Here is a 19,744-nt window from a genome sequence, read left to right on the forward strand (position 1 = left end):
TATCAAAGAGCTTGAAATGATCAGTTTTGTTTGATTTAGAGGAAAATATATGAAACACTTCAGCACTTGTAAAAAGCTCATCAACTGCCTTGAAGTAGAAGGGAAGCATCAACTTCTCTTGTACTTGATGAGACAGAAAGGTCTAAGATCTTAATCACTTTCTTCAAACAAAAATTTGAGAAAATTTCAGCTGACCTAATAAAGATGTTGTACAATATTAGAAAATCAACAGCTTCTCAAGGATAAGCAGTATTTAAACAAAGCAAGATGAGCAGAGGAAGGGAGGAAATAGCAGAAGATGACAAAGCCACACAGAGGCTGATGTGTCTTGCATGACTCCAGGTATGATGGACTCTGGACAAGGAACAGCAAGGACAAGAGGGACACTCTGGGACAACCTCCAGGGAGGATTATTTGCTGCAGCATGCCAGGAGAGGGTTTACAGTCCAAAAGCCATCTACTGCTGTTTATATTAGTATTTCCATGGTTAATCACAACAACTCAATACAAGAAGTCAAAGGAATCTCAGTACTGTAGAAAGCTACAAGGCTGAAGGAATGACCTAGCAACTCCTTGGGTACTTCACATAAATCTACAGTGCCCTTCAGCTTTGTATTTATGTCTGCCTTTCTATCTGATGCAAGAGCAATGAACTCATTTCTGAAATGATCCTTTGTACTTCTTCTTACCTCAAAACAATGCAGTTTAACACTGTCTCATGTCTTACATGGTACCTTGCACATTAGTCTGCAAAGTGTCTGTGACATTTGGGTCTGAGGGGACATTTCTGAAAAAATATTAATATTCACTCCTACTATACTTCTAAAGGAGAAAGACTAATTGAAATAATCACATAAAATATAGCAGAGGTAGGAGCTAACACAGAAAATATTTAAAGAGAAGAACACAAGCAGATTTTATTACCTTTTTATTGACGTGACAGAATAAACAAGAATGTAGCCATTGATGTCTATGGAGTACGTCTGAGGAAATATGGAGTATTCATCCTGTGGAAGGAATATTGCAGTTAAAATTAAGGGTGCCACAGTTCAGACCTTGATGCCTATTATACCACCATCAGGTAAGGTGGTCATAGCTCTAAGACATTTTGTATAGGTAGTACTTTCAGAATTTTTTCATCATAATGTCACAAGCAGCATCTTTACCAAACCTAGACAAGGCTAAAAGTCCATCTGTATACTCTACAATTTAATCTACAGCTTTTACGGTTTATTCCCTCTAAGACTATGGATGAGCTGAAGCTCTTCCCAATCCTATTATCCTGCTTAATCATCTGTTTGTATTAGTACAAAACATCCACTCTGTCCCACCACTAATTAGCAATTATGCCTCTTATCTTGCTGGTGATACATTTCAAAATCTTAATTTCAACAGCTGACAACAGGATCTAGCAGTTTGTAATTTCAAATGACACTGATCACATCTAAATTACCTAAGGAATCTGGTAGGAAGTGAATAATTGTGGCTTACTAACTTATGCTTATCAAATGCAAAAAATACAGTTATTAGTTGCTTTATGACAACTGTAAGTTTACATTACAGGACAAGTGTTTACATAAATAGAAAACCAGACAAAACCACCAGAAACTTACTCAGTGAATTTATTATCCCTCTAGAAAAGGGACTGACCAAATAGGCAAACAAAACAGACTGATATATTGCAGGTAATGCAACACAAATACTATGAATCCAACGTTAAAAACCTGTTCCAACAGACATTCCCAGGAAACATTTCCATTTTGACAAGAGCCATACTTCCTAATGTATGAGTTCTCAAATTGTTAAACCTATGCTTTTGAAGATGTTAATTTTAGCTGAAGATCAAATAACCTCTCTGTTATTGTCATGGCTGAACAGATGGAGCAGTGCAATCACATAGCTTAAATCTAAGACACCCAAAAGGAACCAAACTTCCCTCACTGGCAGAAGAGGAAAAATTCTTTATAAATCAACTTCACAGATCCAGCCAAAAAAAGTTTGAAAGAATAACACTTGGCAAAAGCTGCCCTTATTTGCCTTTATTGCTACACACTGAGGGCAGCCCTCCCCCATCTTCTCTGAAATGCCAAAGTGCCACTCCAGTTGGATGTGAAATCCCAAAGTCAATACTCAGAAGGGATATGAGCTAAGTCTGTGTAAAAAAGGCGAAAGTGCAACTCTGTAGTGGCTTGACTTTACCTGGAAATTCCCAGGACTGCCCCAGCTGGAATTTGGTGTTAGGTAAGATTTCCTTTTACGCCCCTCTTCTGTGACCCTGTATCAAGATCCCTGTTAGACTGAACTGCACAAAGCTCAGTAAATAACCAGAAAAGTAAGGAGGCACAGGACAGAGGATGAATACCAAGAAAACTAAGTGCCATCATCTCAACTGTTCCTAATTCATGACTTTATTTTTAGCTCATTAGGAGATGGAAGGAAAGCTGCTATCTCACTGAAACTCATGGGTCAAATTAAGAAATCTGTCAAGTGACAAAACAACGTTGCTACAACTTTTCAGGCCATAGCCAGGTTTTCAGAAGTATTTAACAAATCTGCAATACAATTCTTGCTGTGCTGCATACATGAGGACTCCCTATGGGCCATTAAGCAAGACAAACTGAAGAAAGAAATCTGTCCAAGCCGCAACGTCCATAACCCAACATCGTCTCCCCCCTCTAACCCTGTGCGCCAGAAATCAAAGTTCAAATCGTTCCATGAAGAATTAAATCTGAAAACAACCACAGGCTGGGAAAGAAGCTATTTAGGTTCCACAATACTGTATAACATTAAATCAATCCTCAGCAATAGAGGTATGTTAGTGGTGAGTCACGCTGCCTTCCCAGAAGGCAATTTCCTCCTCAAAGAGGAATTTTTCTTTTATCACTACGCTACACAATCGGGGCTGTAATGCAAGTGCGCTTACCATGGCTCTGAGTGACACCTATGGAGCTCGTTCTGCTGCTCACACTGCCCCTCTCTCACCCTCACCTCTGCAGAGCATTCCCCATCCAGCAATCCTGTGGCCAGTGTTGTGCTCAGACACCTCTGAGTGATAACACATGCTGCTGATGAGCACCAAGGGCTGACACCATATAAATACAGCATGGCTATTCCCCAGTGACAGCTCTCTTCCAAGAAAGCAATCAAACATACCTAGAAAGTTACAACCCCACTGAACAGTCTCCCAGCTATGAGCAGGTATCCTGCAGCTTTAAAGCCTTAGGTACTGGCAGCGTACTTTACAACACTAACATTGTTTAACACTACTCATAGTTTGGAAAAACCCAAAGGCATAGCATGAGATCATGGAAGGCAAGAGCAAGTAAGCAAAGAAAAAAAAAATAGGATAAAAATACAGGGGTCTAAACAGCGGACCCTGATGAGTTTTTTCCCCTCATATAGAGTCTCTCAACAGATGCAGCACTCTTGTGCATGGGTTCAGCCAAGCAGCAGTGTGTAATGAACCCCTGGACCTGTAAATAATGAACAGCTGCACTTCCCAGAGCTCCCCAGCATGCTGCAGGACACGTGCTCCCTGTCTCCTCACCCCTGTCATTACGAGGAGCTCGGATGCACACGTGAACCACCACGTTGAAATGCAGACACACTGCAGCAGTTCATTGCTAACGCAGTAAGCACCACCTACATGAATCTGTCTACTCCCCATGACTGCTCCATGGATACAAGTCATGGTGGTGTAGCTGGAGCAGACAAATACAAAAAAGCCATGAAAAAATTCCCCATGGTTTACTGAAGCATCCTTTTTCATCTAAAGCAAGACTGCTCATTTACTCTGTAAATATTACACAAGCTACTGATGAACTTTTGAGACATCAGAGTTAAGGTAGTTTCCTCTTCCCTTTTTTTCCCTTCCCTCATTGAACAGATCAGGGGGAAAAAACCTAACCCAGTAACAAAACACAAACCAAAACCTTTAAATAAACACTACAGAAGAAGTTCTTTAGTGACTAAACAAAAAGTCAGGATCATTTTTAAGTTAACTTTCACCTCTGAATGCACAGTCACTACCAACTTAGCTCAACAGGAATATCAATACCTGTTGTTAGAAGAAACAGAATAACTTAGAATAAAGATTCAAAGAAAGCTAACTTACCTGGCCAGCAGTGTCAACCAGCTGAAGATGATATTCTTGGCCATTTACTGTGATCAGTTTTGTAAAAGCTAGAACAAGAAAAACATAAACAGGTCAGAATCACACACAAGGAAGAGATCAGAAGTCACTCATCTGTGCTATCATCAGCCAAGGCACGAAGAAAAGAACTCCAGTTCCAGGTTTTTAAGTAGCAATAAAAGGCTAATCAGATACTGTACTTATAACTAGTCTATTGCAGGTAGCAAAACTCAGAAATTGAATTTAATATTTCAAATGATTGTCACAGTGGTTGCAGCAGCTTCTTCTTTGCTCTCTTAAATAAAAAGAGGGAATAAGAGGAATAAAAAGGGGGATTTACACACATTTCTACAAGATCCAGACAATTGTAATTTGTGGTAACACAAGACACTTGAATTCAACTGGCACTAAAACTAAGTTTGAACTTATTATAGGGTCTTCTCCTTGGTTTCCAAACAATTTAGCAAGATCAATTTACTAAATGTAAATACCATGAAGTGATCTGGATTGAAAAAAGGAAAAATTTTTGGAGGCTAAAACGCACAAAACTTATGATTATATTAAACTCAAATGATGACAATTAGCTAAGTTCACCATGTTGCTTTCACATTTGCTTCAGCTACCAGCCTATGCAGTCCCCAGTCACGAAGTACATTCAGTCCCTAAAAGTGATGAGAATTGCTGCTCTTCCTCAGAGTCATGAAATGCCAACGCGCTGTGAGCCGAGGAATCTCACCCAGTGTTTGTGTTATGCAACTGCAAAAGCAAACAGTGTCACAGCTCCTGCAGGAATAATGTCCCAACCAGAGCACACAAACCTGGCTCTGGAAGTCTCATGTGGCCTTTGAGACCCACTCCAGATATCAGTGCTGGACATTACTGACACACTGAGTAAAGTCTGTGTTATCCTCTGGTTGGGGTAGTTTTCTCAACTACTAGCAGTCCTCAGAAACCTCATTTGCCACTGCAGTGATGAGCAGGGAAACAGAGTCAGAGGAACAGGTCACTTAGGCGAGCTGAGGTGGCCAACAGCTTCCCAAAACTGCACAGCTGAACGTTCCTGACCCCGCTGTGCAGTCCCTGCCCACGCCTCAAGTAGATGGAGTTGGACAACTTTCCTCCTCCCAGCCCAAGCTTGTCACTCTGTCAAGTCCCCACAATGTGAGCATTATTTTGAATAAGTGGGCTGAAATAGCTGAAACTGGAGGTTTCAACCCACCTCATAAATCCAATCCTCAAAAAAAAGGAGCAATTCAAACAGCAAATCCAACCTAACAATGTCTAAATCAACAGTGTAAAGTGTACCTATAGTTTCCATTACAAAATCAGCAAATGACATTTGAAATGGAGCCTCTAAGAGAGCTCCTGCCTTACCCTGGTTATCCCCTAAGAAAGCTGCTTTAGCACATGTGCTGCCCTCAAATCAGTCTAGATGCTGCTGTTATTGCTGCAAATAGCTAAAAGTTTTAGGTTATGAAACACAGATCCACAATGGCTCTTTGCCTTGGATGAATGCTGTGATGGAGACAAACTGAGGCAGCATTGCTCCATACAGTATCACTGCTTGGAGTCAGAGGGAAAACAGACTGCTCTGGAGACACACTGCCTTTACAGGTGTGCAAGTAACAGCCTCTCCAGTCTCTTGACACTTCACATACACATCAAAGCATCTGCAGTCAAATTAACTTCAAGGGCATCATGAAATTAATATTTAAAAAGGACAGGCTGCAGTTTTTTCAGACTATTCTAGAAGCCTAGAGGAGACACAGCAATGATGTCATCATCATCATTACTGAAAGCACAGTGTGACAGAGACAGGAGAAGGGAAACAGTGAAGGAGTCAGCACAGCCTGGTGAGGAGAGCTGTTAGTACAGTGCAGAGCCTTGCAGCACTAAGCACAGCCCACTGTGTGAAGACAAATCTGCTTTGATGAAGTCACAACTAATGACTTCCATTGCTTTGCTGAAGCTTTTTAAAACCATTCCTAGTTAAGAATTTAATTTTGTTAAAAACCTGGTCCCCTTGATCCAGCCAAAGTATTCACTTCCAATTCCATCACCCACCATCCTAGGACTTCTGCTGTGCTTGTGCACAATACAATCCCTGCACAGTTTGGCTCTTCCTGGTAGGCCAAGGACACTTTTCAGCAGACTTGACCTGACATTAAATCATAATGTGAGCATCTCCAAAAACACTGCTCATCAAGTGGAACAGGGATTTTGGAGCAGGACATTCTTTCACCTTGCAACACAACTCCAGTGATCACTGCTACCTGAAGATGAAGTACATTACAATTAGATGAGCATGAATAAAATTATTTGCATGTGCAACTCCATGACAGCTGCTGTGGAAACAAGCCATTATGCTAAAAAAAAAAGAAAAATTCAACAGTAACAGGCAAAGATCACTTTAGATCAACAGTGATACTGAAGGAAGGTACAAGAGTGCTGTAACATTATTGCCACAATATGGTTAAATATGGTAGCTAAATACAATCACCTCACAAGCTTTCCTTGGTTACCACCTCCTGCATCTCCTTCTACTTGCCTGCATTCCAAAGTCAATGCCTGCCACTAATCTACCAGGACACCTTTCACAACACTGAGATGTGTGATGCAAGAGAGCTATTTTTAGTTTTCCTCAGAAGCCTCACTTGCACCCCTTAGAAAGCTGCTCACCAGCAGCTCCAGAGAAGCACAGTTCACCCTCCCAGTGCAGCTGCCAAAGGACTGTGCAGAAGATTCTGTCAGACTCATCTAAACTACAGGTGCCCCTCCACTAGTAGGGACCCTCCAGCCCTCTGCCCTTTTCTAATATGCTTCTATTCACATTTGTATAAAAAAACATGGGATAGAGGCAGGAAGCATGGGGGAAGATGTTCCTTTCCTAAGGGAGCTAGTGAGGCCATTTAGGGGAGAAAGGAAGAGCACAGAGCTGTGAAACAGTGCTAGAAGGCCCTCTAAAACTGCAACAAAAATCAAAAAAGCAGCCTGGCAGGCTTTGGAAGACACATTTGAGAGCTGGGCACTCAAGTCATCTTACTTGCCACACAAGACATCCCTGCAAAGATGATGTGGGTGGAGTTACGTGCACATCTTCATTACCTGATCCTTCTGACTTATTTGAGTTTCAAATTCAGGTTCTAGTTTTCATTCCTGTGAAATTGTTGCATTTTAATTTGCACTGGTCTTAGTTCAGAGCTGATCTGCCTGCAGAGCTCCATCCAGCCCAGTGTCCACACAGACTCCCTGCACACACTGCTGCTCTCCAAGGACCTTTCTTCTCTTTCCAACATTCCTGCAAGTGGCAGTTCCACTCGTTTCTCAATCTGGCTGTCTCAAGAACAGCCACCCATTGAGATGTCACTCCTGTTGGGATATTCACACAGGGAAAGTCTCTTCCTGAAGCAATTATTTCTCACCTCCACTGCTACCACAAAAGGATACAAGTTACTCTTCCTGACACACAAGTCTGGTAGAAGGAGCAGAATTCAACATGCCCCTTAACAGAAATAAATTAACTTTTCTGGTGCTAATGTAATATAAGCAAAGGAAAATGTAGCAGTGAAGCTGTCCTAACCTTCACAAACAATAAAGAAAATCTGATGCACCTTATTTTTCCTTTTATCACTTCCAAAGGCAGAGATTTTCACACTTAGAACCTGGTTTTTCTACAGTATTAGGTCTTACTCCTATTGTTCAAGGCTTATGAATGCCACAACTTGTTCCTGTAAGAGCTTGATTACAGCTTGCCTTACATACAATTGAGCTTTGCAGTCAACATTTTGTGCAAGTTTTATTATTTGAGGACAAAAATTATAAAGATTGCATTACCAGCAGTACTGCAGCTTTCTACCCTTTCCTCACTGCTGGTAGAATGCTGTAACAAATTATCAACAACAATTCCCTGGAGACAAAACAGAAATCACATAGGCTGGACTATCCTTTCCTATGTATGCTTTTCTTGTCCAAGTTTTGTTACATGTGTAGACCCAACCACCAGATGAAACTGAAAAGGTTTTGCAGTTTATTATACTGCCCTGGAAAAACCCAACATTCTCCAAAACTGTCCCGAGTATAAGAACCTGGACTTTTCAACCCTTTTTGCCAACACCGTCTGCCAAATGTGAAATCACAAACTAGGAAAAGTCTAAGAGTTGCTCATGGACTTTGCATCTTATAACCCTACACAGAATCAGAAACACAGATGGGAGTGTCCAAAGACTTCACTGAAGAAAGATTTCTATTTAGGAAAAAACCCTAATGTATTCCATTCTAAGTCAAAAGAATTATTTTTTACATAACCCATTAAAACTAATTTCACGTATGTCTTAAAAACATTTTCAATAAGTTTTAAATGTTAGTGTTAAATTACAATGTGTTCTCTTGTCTGTTCTACACAGAAGCATTTTTAAGACATTATCAGGCCTTCTGGGGCTTAAAGATGGGACAGTTTTCCCACTGTTTTGAGCCCCAGGACATAACTTTTATCTTTTTAACCTTTACTTCCCAGCAAAGTTTTCTGATATCAGAAGGACCCTTTTAATTCTCTACCTTTCAGAAAGCAAATTCCTCCAGCCATGCCACAGATCACAAGACTTACACCAAATGAATAATGTTCATTTTCCAAACAAGAAAGAAACCAAGTGAAAGGTTAAGGCTTTTCAAGATGCCCCCTCCCAACAAGTCTTCATGGCCAGGATATGCTCAATTCTTAGAATTCGGATCAAGCAAACAGTGCAGACTAGGAGAGTCAAATAAGAGCAAAATTCATCGACAGGGTATTTTTGTATAGTTCAGAAATGCTGAAGTTGTGAGACACGCAACTACAGAGTTACAAACAGCAGCTACAGACAACAGGTGAAGCATGAAACAAGACAAATCTTGTACCAATGTGTCAAAATCCTAAAGCAAGGCACAGATTCAGTATTTTGTAGAGACTTTGTCTCCGTGTCTCTCAGTCTTTATTCATTCACATGCAGCTACATAAAACTAAAAGATTACTTTAAATAATTTGCATTTATATGGCACAGACAGTGAAAAATAACCTGCCCCAAATGAATTAAGATTATAAACATAGAAACTTAAACCCCAGTATTTTGCTAGCAGCTTTAATTCAAGACATACCTGACTTATAATTCAAACAAAGTAAAAAAGGATGATGGAAAGTGTTAGTATTAATATCTATATAAGAACTAACATTCAGACCAAGGGCCAAATTATCCACTCTGACTTGCTAAAGCAAATTTTGAGTTTTTCAAAAGGCAGCATTTGAATTTTAGTTATAAACAATAAAATAACCCCAAGTAAATTATCCTGATAGCTACTAATTTGTAATTTTATACCACATATATATATAAATATATATATAAATCTTGTTCTGCTGATTGCTTCATTCAAACTTCAGGAGTATCACATAGGTTTAACATCCTATTGCAGAAGTTCAAAACACTAAAAACGTGTGCTACACCACTATTTTCAGAAGTCATTAAAATACAAGAACCCCAGGGTTATGATCATGAAACCACTTTTATTTGCCACATGACTAAAGTAAGCCAACATGATCAAGTTACTCAGCCCAACACTGCAGTTGTTCAAGTACTTTATGGCCACTGCTAGCTCACAAAGAGGTGGCTGGATTGTAATGAATGCCAGGTAACCTCTGAAATGACTTTTTCCTCTTGGCAGCATTTTTAGCATTACTGTCTACTCACCTTCTCTGCCAGCTACTCACAAAGGTACTAAAATTATTTTTAAAAGAACTGCTAAGAGGAAAAAAAACCACTTGAGAAGTCAAATACCCAGTATTTGTAGCAAGCTGATTATGTAGCAGCCTTGTTATCCAGCTGCTGGAAAGGAGGAATTGAAAAGATTATCATGCTATCATAGACACACAGCCTACCTTCTAAGTGGTTTAATCCTGATGGGTACTGCTGGCTTTCTGGATATACTGACCTTACGTGAGACTCTGGAATATTTGTATTTGGTGGCACATTTTCATACAGTGTGACGTAAGGAATTTAAAGTGCCACAAGTACATTAGGGGAAACGGATGCTCAACAACACACATAAAATACAAAGAGGTGCATTTTAGCCAGATTCATGATGTGTCTCTTCATTTAATGTTAAAAGTACAGCTGTTTGGAGAAACAGGCACACAGTGATTTCCATGCTGCAACAAGGTAGCATTGGTTCAAAAGAATAATAAAACTTCTGTGGTAATTAGTGGACTTTAATGTTAATATGTAAATACCCACATAAGTAATACATATAACCCCAATGGCTTCTGATACAAGTTGGCTTGGTACAGAAGAGGAGCTTGGCAGTTATTTACTTACTGTTCTCTATGGTTGGATCATATGAATCAACAAACTGTCCTTCCACAAACTGGATCGTCAGTGAAGATTTTCCTGTAAAGCAAAGGAAAGAAAAATCTGGAATGAAACAAAGTCATCTGGTTGTTATCACTTCACTGCTTTCTAGTAGATACACCAATTTTCTATCTATCCAATATGAGCTCTGTGTGGTTCATTTAAATTATCTATACATGACAACTGACCTATTTTTAATTTAAGTGCCTATTTCTAGTAACTGGGTCTCCTGAACATATAAAAAGCAGTGCAAAAGCTATTCAGCATGTGTTCTGCTTTTGTTTTAACAGGGCATAATTTAAATGACTCCTCCAGTTTAAAAGAAACCTAAAGCAGCAGTGCATGATCCTCATAGAACTAAATTTAACAAACTGATATACTTGGAACGTTTTTCTGTCAAGAAGCAAGTAAAATTCAAAATAATTTTCAGTAACCACAGAGAAAACTTGGATCGAATTAGCCAAATTTGGTTTTACTAGGAGACTGGACAGATTTCCCATGACAAAAGGATGATTTCAAAATTCCTGAGACCAATATACTCTCCTGTTAATCCTCCTACTGACACACCACAACAGGCCAGTGGATGCTGTATTTTAAGCAGTGACTGAAGTGGCGTAATTGGATTTTTCTTTAAAGCCATTTAACTGCTACTTTAGAAGACAACATTCCCCATTTCACTTAAAGAGTAATGCAAAGCATTGAACTTCGTAGCAGACTGAAAAAATGAGAACTCATTTAGTCCTGAAATATTTTATAAGATGGTGAATCACATACATTGACCATAGAAAGCACCTTTAAAGCTCTGCAACTGAAGACTTCTCAAAGCATTACTGAAGCCTTAACACTATTTCCATTACAGCACATCATCTACATTTGGGAATCTCCTAGATCCTATTACATTATGTTTACTGGACAAATACCCTCTTACAGAGATTGCCAAGTGCATTAGCTGCTTTTGGACACGAGCACACTCTTCATGCTCCTTTATACTCTTTTCATTGTCAAGAAGCACAAACAAATATAACCTCAAATTAAAATTTTGACTCAAAACCACCTGACTCAGTGGAAATCTCTCAATGACCTCTTAAGTAACCAACACTGTGGTGAAAATATACAGTATCATTGTTTAAAAGAATAAATTGCTTTGGGTAAAGAACTGCCCACTTCCAGAACTCAAAATGTTCTTTCCTAAGCTCTTTTCTTTTAATTTCCTTTCTTTCCTAAGTTCTTTCCTTTTAATATCTCCTTCAAAAGATATTAAAAAAAACAGTCTTCCATTCTCTGCCATGCTTACCCTTTTTCTGTCTCCTATCAATCATGACAATCTATTCAAGAAACAATGCTAAAAAAATTTCCAGACAAACCCCACAAAGACCAACCATCCCCAAGATTTATCGAGTTGCTTTCTCTAACATCAAGTTCTTAAGATACCATTTCCTGGTCAAAGGTGTCATGCTCACAATGCATGAGTTGACAGAGGACATTTCACTTTAAACTGTTGCTCCAGCAAGGCACACACACTCCACTCCCAAATCATCCTAATAAAGTCAGATTAAGGATTGAAACTGTGCCTCCCAGGAACTTTCTTGAAACTGTGTATTTTGGACACCATTTATAAAGTGAGCAAACTGTCAAGCTATTTCTCCTTTAGCTATAAACTTATGAAGTTGCTACCCAGAGTTCATGCTCCCAGATTCTTTGCCAATACCAGCACATTAAGCACTCCAATTAAAAAAAAAGGTTAACTACCCCTATATTAGGCTGTTAGATCTTCAAGGTAAGAGAGCTAAATTCAATAGAGATCATAACTGAACTTTTTTCCTCCTAAGAAGGATTCTGAAGTAACTGAAAGACTTGACTGCTGCCGTCTGTCTGTGCTAAGCCTGGAAACTGAATAGCAGAAAGAAGTCAGAGCCAACAGAAAATGCTGCATTTCACACCCAGCTGTATTAATTACTGCTTTCCTCCTAACAGTGACAGAAGAGGAAACAGATAAAACCAGTGTTCCAACACTCTCCTAAATTCCTCCAAGCTTTATAACAAGCCTTCCAGTAATGATGTGTTCATGATCACGAGAGCAAGCCTGTTTTCTTCCATGAGGCACAGGGAAACTCTCCAGTCTGGGATTCAGCACCTGCCCCCTCAGGGAAGAGCAGGCAACTGTATCCCAATAAACCACGGCTTCTATGGACATGAGAAATCTAAACCCTCAGTCATTAACACCCTGGGTCTCAGCCCATGAGCAAGCAGGAGGCAGAACCCCGTGACCAACAGCTTGGCTTGAACTTTGTCCCACAGGTTTTATTCCAGGTCTTTGACCTATGCTCATAGACAGAGCGGAAAATCAAGCTGACAATTTAGCTCCTATCTGCTCTTGCCTCAGAAAGATCAGGCAAGGCTTTCAGTAAGGATTGCAACACAAACTCAACGTCCATGAGGCCAAGGGACCGCACACAACCGCACCTGCCAATGTGCCAGCTCCATCTCGGGGCACAGCGGGGAAGACACGGCTGTGTGCATGTGCAGACACCACGGGCACGTCAGCCTCAGCAGCACCAGGGAGCCTGACACCAGCAGCAAAGGCTTGATTAGCTGATTACTCAAGGGTGCACACCTCAAAGAGGCTCAGCTCTAATGTATCCTCATTTGGAACGCAGCCGCACGTTTTTGCAGTTTGCAAAGCTTCTCCTTGTAGCATCCTCCATACTGGTAAATTCAACATATCCACTGTATTTGAGTTTCAGGAAAATAAACATCCACTGAGACCAAAAGGAGAAGTGATATGAGCTGAAGCAAGGCTGGAGGATGGGTGCAGAGCCTTGCTACAGTAACTCAAAGCACCAGGTACTCCACAGCAGAGTTGTAAGCAAAATCCTCCAAGTTTACTGACTCTCCCCCTCCCTGAAGGAATGGCACAGAAGGGAAGGGCTGCAAGAAATGGGATTCATGAGTGTTTAGAATACAAGTCCCAGGTAACTAAAAACTCAGCTCAAATTGTCCAGAAGTACCCAAAGTGTATTTGCATACACAATTCATTATTTATGGTATTATGTGAGAGTGGTAAAGAAAAGAGTTTTCCACTGTCAAAACAGAACAGGAGCAGATTTTCAGACAGAAAGCCAGTTTCAAAAACTAAAGCTGTCGTGTTTCTGTTCATACACTAGACCACTTGCACCATAAAGCAGAACATCCCATAAACACTCTGACTAGTGCAATCATAGCACATCAGTTTCAAACGCCACTGCAATGTCAAGGCAAAACAATTGCCAAATTGTGTTTTACTCATCCTTTTACTACTTGGACAAGAACTGTGGTATTTATAATCTAGCCTTAAAATTCAAGCTTTACAACACTAGGCATTTTACCAAGCAGATGAGTAACAGAGCCTGGGTGGGCTCAGGGACAGCTGGCCTCCCCAAAGAGGTCATGCCCCTCTTCTGTGCACCACCACCTGCCTGCTGTCCCCATCTCACACCCTGTTCTCCCTGCAGCAGGCAAAGGAAAGCCCAGATTAAACTCTCATCGACAGCCAGCTTCTCTCCAAAACCAGGAGACAAAAATGATGCAACCAGGCAGAGAGTAAGTCAAACAACAGCTCCACAAGCAGGGCATTGTGCAAGCAGGGCTGCACAGCTGCCCACGGCCACGGGCAGCACAGTGCAGCTTATCTCAACAGGAAGGGTTTCTTAATCCTTGCAACTGCCCACACAGCCATCAGTAAACAGTTTGTCCTGCTCAAGAACAACAACTACTGAAGGGCTGCAGTTCTGTTGGCAGTGTAGATGCAGTTTCTTTAACCCATCTTCTGCTATTGAAATGCATGGTTATGTAGTTTGCATAATCTAATTAACAGCTGCCAGCATCTCATCTACCACAAGCACATCACTTTACCTAAGCTAGTCTCTTCACCAATTTAGTAACTAGACTTACCTAGTTAGTCTCCTTAGACTCTTCTTAGGTCTACCCAGTCTTGCCTACAGAACAAACTACTTTAGGCTTTGTCACAAAAAGCACTCAACAAATTTCATAATGAAATGTTGTCAGTCACATCAAATTAGGTAAGTCTGGCTGCACACTCAACTTATTACGCTGCACAAAGATGAAGTTCTCATACCAAAAGATACACTTGATTTAATTTGAATGATGGGATCTTCTTTAATTCACAACACCAAGATGCAAAAAATGGAGACACTGGCATTTCCATAGCGCAGATTATCCATCCTTAGAGCACAGAGTGGGACTGAACGACTTCCTGGAGCCAATGGAGGTTGACTGGGCAGCAAAGAGGATTACAGCATCCCTCTCTGACAAAGTCTGCAATCTTGTGAGAGGATCTATCTCAGAACCCATCACTAGCTCATCATTCATCTCAGGCCACATCGTTAGCAACTTACTATAGTTAATTAAGATACCCCCCCAGGTACTAATTATGGCTGCGTAGTTCCTGTTTTGCTGATTGGTGCTTTGTACTTGGTGAATTAGTCTAATGACTATAAAAATGATACGTCTGCGTCAATAAAGAATTCTGTTTCTAAATCTATGGAGACAACAATACAATGAGTAATTTGTGTTTTACTCAGATGTAACTAAATTCTACTATTAGACTTTTAATCGTGAGGAATTATATAAGCATCTACATTGAGCTGTAGTTTTATATGTTTTTGTAGTGATTTCCTCGTGATGTCAGCATTACAGAAACAGGATTAGAAAAATATTTTCTGATGCTTAGAGACAAAACTCTTCCTCAGTTCCCGCAAAGAGCTCAATTCCTGCACTTGCTCATGATACTCGTGCTTGATTTGTAAAAGAGAGTGGTGGCACTCCTCTCTTAACATGCTCTCTGAGCTTTCTGGAGGACAGACTAAAGGTTGTAATTCTGAGGGAGTGAAAGTTGGAGGACATCAGTGACACATCTTTTGGTAACGTGATAAGGAGCTTCAAACACTGCAGAACCCTTTATGACAAACCAAAGAACAGATCAGCTTTTCAGGACAACCAAAGTTCTTTAACTTCTTTGGCACTCTATCTTGTTGCTACAACTGTTCCCTGCCTTCTCCTGCTCTATTTTTTTTTTTTTATTAGCATATAAGGAAATACATTTGAAGTCTAAGGCAAGGTTTTGTAGCAAGAACTACTTCTGCTGTAAAGGAGGAGTTTCACATGATGGTCTGTAACACCCAAGAGCATGAGCCTGCTGGGAGATGCTTGTTTCCCTTCCATCTGCATTGCACAATCTTCTTGAGGTTTATCAAAGGTATTCCTCTGCAAGCCAGAGGAAATCTGAGAGTAGTCATTTAGAAACAAAGCCACATGGCTTCCTTTATTTTCTTCAGATTTCAAAGCAATCGGTCACACTCACAGGAGTACTTGCAGGCCTTTGCTAGGTCGGCAGCAATGAGCCTTCTGAACACAAGCCAAGAGTCCTAATGCTATCTAGATCATATTTCCTGTAAAGAAAGCAAGAAGAGAGCATGTGCTTTATTCCCTGATATTTAGCAGCAGGTTTGTTCCATCCCACAGCAGTGCTCATCCCTCAATGCTCACTTAAACTGTGTTGCAATGTATTACATGTCCAAGCAAGTATGTAAAGAAAAATTCCATTGCATTCCTGCAATGGCTTATGCTTCCAGGCAGCCCATTTTGTCTCCAATAAAGTCAGAAACTACAGCAAAGGACTGTCAAAAGAAATATTTTAGTTATTTTAGCACACAGTTCAGTTACCTCTGTGCTTGTTACCCTTGCTGGCAGGAAAGCACCAGGCTGCAGCTTTCCTCCTGTTTCCCTTTTAATAAGTTGCATGAATTTTAATTCCATGTGTTTACTGTCAGCTGTCAAAGATGGGAAAAGGTGTTACAAAGCTTCAAAAAAAACCCCAAAACAACAACCTCCGTGGCATATACCTCACCAGGCCATGGAATGCATGCATACCTGGCTGCATCAAAGATGCTTTAAACAGGTCAGAGAGCTGCATCCTGTTGTTCCTTAAATGCAAAGGAAGTTCAGATGCTCCTACTCCAGACAGTCAACCTGTATTTCTCAGATAAATACCATCCTCTGTATTCCCTTCAGGCTTTCTGCAGAAACTGTGCATCCCTGCAGCACCTTCCCACAGCACAAGGCTTAAAATATTTCAGGTGGCAGCAGAAATTCAATGGCATTGGTAGGTGGGCAGTGAGCAACTGCGTTGTGCAACACTTGTATATTTTTTTACCATTACTATCATTTCCCTTTCCTTTTCTGTCCTATTAAACTGTCTTTTTCCCAATTCCATTTTATCTTTTTCCCCAACTGCATCCCCAGTCCCACTCTGGGGACTGAATGAATGGCTGTGTGGTGTTCAGCTGCCCAATGGGTTAAACCCTAACAACTCCTAAAGGGAAGTTTATTAAGCTTAAAGATCAGACCCTAACATTGCAGTTTATGACACACCTAAAGGTAAAGAGCCTGAAATTTGTACTGACTTCCTCTCCAAAGGGGCAAAATTCAACTTCTACTGCTGGGCAGAATCCAAGTCCTTTCTCCCTATACACATACTTCAAGCAGCTCATTAGGTGTTTGAATAAACTTGACCTTTCCTTGGATCATTGGGTATGTACAACATGAAATGAAATGTCTTTGAAAGATCCTTTCAGGAACTGCCATTGTATCATCATTAAATCAGTTTTAAATGCTATGTCATGAGAAATAACACATCTCTCTTGCTCTAATACATTCTATGCATTCCCCTTTTCTATCTTCAAGGTTTTAGTTTCCACACAAGGGATCAAACTTTCAAATTGCAGTCACTTCTTTCTTGCAGCTAAAGATTTCTGGGATGTACAATGTAAATTGCCATTCTTTCTTCAAGTGGATCCCTCCAGCTGCAGTCACAGCACCAGCTCTCCACCCTCTGCACAGACACGGCCTGTTAAAAACTTTCAAGTTCTGTTAGGAAACAGAATGAACTCTTCCTTCCACAAATCTCGCTTGCATTTTCAGACCAGTAAGAGAGAAAGAGAAGCATTACCAAGATGAAAGACCTCAGTTCTACTGGCATGCAGGTCTTCCCTAAAAAGGACCTTGAGGACTGGAGCCACAGGATTCACATTTGCCAACACTGTGGCCACCGTACACCAATCCCTGCTTACAGCCACCACCAAGCAGAGGCCCGAGTCTTTGAAAACACCACTAAATCTTTCCCGGCATCATTTAAAAACACAAGTCTAGGAACATGACCCTGAGCATACTGTAAGACCAAGTAATACCAAAAGCAGCTGAAATGGGTGAAGAACAGACCATATTGGCAGTAGTACTGAAATGCATATGACCAGAGGGTTTCAGGACCTTCCTGGAATAGCAAGAATAGTAAGAGATGTATTTCTCTTTTCCTTGTTATAGGATGGCAGAGGGCAAGTACCTGACAAAATCCTGACAGGAGAGTAGTAGCAATATTCCCTCTCTTGGTAACATTATCCAATCAAATCATGGGATGCACATTCTGTAACTACTGCCTAAGAAGTTTCAGCCTTACTCTGAACAGAAGTTCACAGAGCTCTCCACCAACTGCAGCAAAAGCTGGAAGATACAACTGATTTGTGCCCCCAAGGGCAAGCTACTTGTACAACATATTATGAAAATACATAAATCAAACTGCATAATAACCACTAGAAGATCTTGGCAACAACAGACAGCTCCACTCTGCAGCAGCATGTAACTGCTAGGTGGTCAGTCAATGTTTCAGGCTCTTTTTGTCACCACTGATGGTCCAAGGTCTGACAAACCCAATGCCAGCAATGCACGTGGCCCATAAACCCTGACACTCATGGACAGCTGCTACCAGCACCCAACATCAGCAGACAGCACCACGCACCTGCTATTCCCACATGGGGGAAGCCCCCAAGGCTGCATGAAGCATCAGGCACTGCAGTACCAACCCTGCAACGCCAAAATCTCTTAGCACAGAACAGGGAAGGTGGTCTTTGGGGATACTGACAAGAGTTGTGCTGACTCCTTCTTCCTCCAGCAGATGGTCAACTCCATCACATTTCTGTCCACAACTGGTAGACACTGAGAGTTTTGATTAATGTTCTCATTGTTGAGCCTTGACTATTTCTTGTGTGCTACCCCAGTGGATCTATACACAACCACACCAACATAAAAACCAGCATGTGCCTGAACTGTTCTCTCCTCCACACAATTCTCTCCCAACCACCAGGTTCTGATGGCTTTTTGTTGTTACTGTGGTCTCTTCTCCATTTCAGCTCTAGATCTTCTCTGAATTAACTGCACCGGCACCTTCCATGTTACTTCTGCTGATCAGGGAAGTTCCTCTCCTCTATTTATCAGGGTTGAAGAAAGCCACAATCTGTTTAATGCCATCTTCACAGCCTTGCACTTTACTCAGCTGGAGTTAGTCATCAACCCCTCCCCACCAACGCTGGCTGCAAGCCTCCTGCATTTACACACTTACCCATCTACCCAAGAGTAGCTGCTGAACACAGAGGACAATCCATCGACAGTGAGGGAGGTTTAAAGTAATAATATACCAAAATCTCTGCCTGATGCACATGGGTGAAACAGCAGGGCAAAAATAAGACTCCAGGGTAAGAATAACACCATGTAGAATAGCAGAAGAATCACTAAAGCCCCCAACCTTGGGAAATGTTAAGGGAATTTAAGCCAAAGATCTGTCAGATATGACATGACATAGTTGATTTTGCCACAGGGCAGAGAAGATAGAACAGGTAACCCTTGTTTGTTGTATCTTACTATCAAATTCTTGCCTGCCATGACAGCCAGCTGGCTTTCTTACCTTCCTAACCAGCACACATCCATCTGTTGGCTCAACAGGTGCTTCAAATTAAGAGGTTCTGGATAAGAATCACTCTTGCCTATTCTCAGTTTTCATATTATGTAGTACTAAAAGGTCACAACACAACACAAAATTCTGACCTTTGTAGGGAAGAAGAAAAACAGAACAAATCAAAAAAAACCTTACCACTGCCATCTCACTCCCAGCCTCCCTCAACCGCCCTGAAAGTATCCCAGGAGGATAAATGAGGATGACACCTGCAACTTGAAAATAAATTATTCTTCCATTTTTTCACAAGTCAAGCATCTTCCAGCCAGTCCTGCTCCAGCAGCTGAGGAAGCCCTTGCAAACACAAGCTGGATACTTCACTTTCCAGTGCTCCTCTAGCACAACCACACAACTTAGACAAGCAGCTGAGTATTGAACTACAGCTTAAGACAACCTAAAGCC

General features: G+C 40.9%; 1 protein-coding gene across 4 annotated transcripts in view; it reads right to left on the reverse strand.

The window, feature by feature from the left end:
• The window catches only part of RHEB (Ras homolog, mTORC1 binding), a 38,978-nt gene that overhangs the window by 10,194 nt on the left and 9,040 nt on the right, over positions 1 to 19,744 (reverse strand). For all 4 annotated transcript variants that reach the window (XR_005255775.1, XM_038127276.1, XM_038127275.1 and 1 more), the window contains exons 2-4: positions 10,471 to 10,542; positions 4,115 to 4,182; positions 925 to 1,007 (exon numbers count right to left, since the gene is read on the reverse strand). Coding sequence is in view for 3 of the 4 variants with exons in the window: in XM_038127276.1 (XP_037983204.1) it covers positions 925 to 1,007; positions 4,115 to 4,182; positions 10,471 to 10,542 (223 nt within the window). In the remaining variant the exon portion in view is untranslated. The remainder of the gene's footprint in view (positions 1 to 924; positions 1,008 to 4,114; positions 4,183 to 10,470; positions 10,543 to 19,744) is intronic.

Source organism: Motacilla alba, chromosome 2 (assembly GCF_015832195.1).
Source record: "Motacilla alba alba isolate MOTALB_02 chromosome 2, Motacilla_alba_V1.0_pri, whole genome shotgun sequence".
Taxonomy (NCBI): Eukaryota; Metazoa; Chordata; class Aves; order Passeriformes; family Motacillidae; genus Motacilla; species Motacilla alba.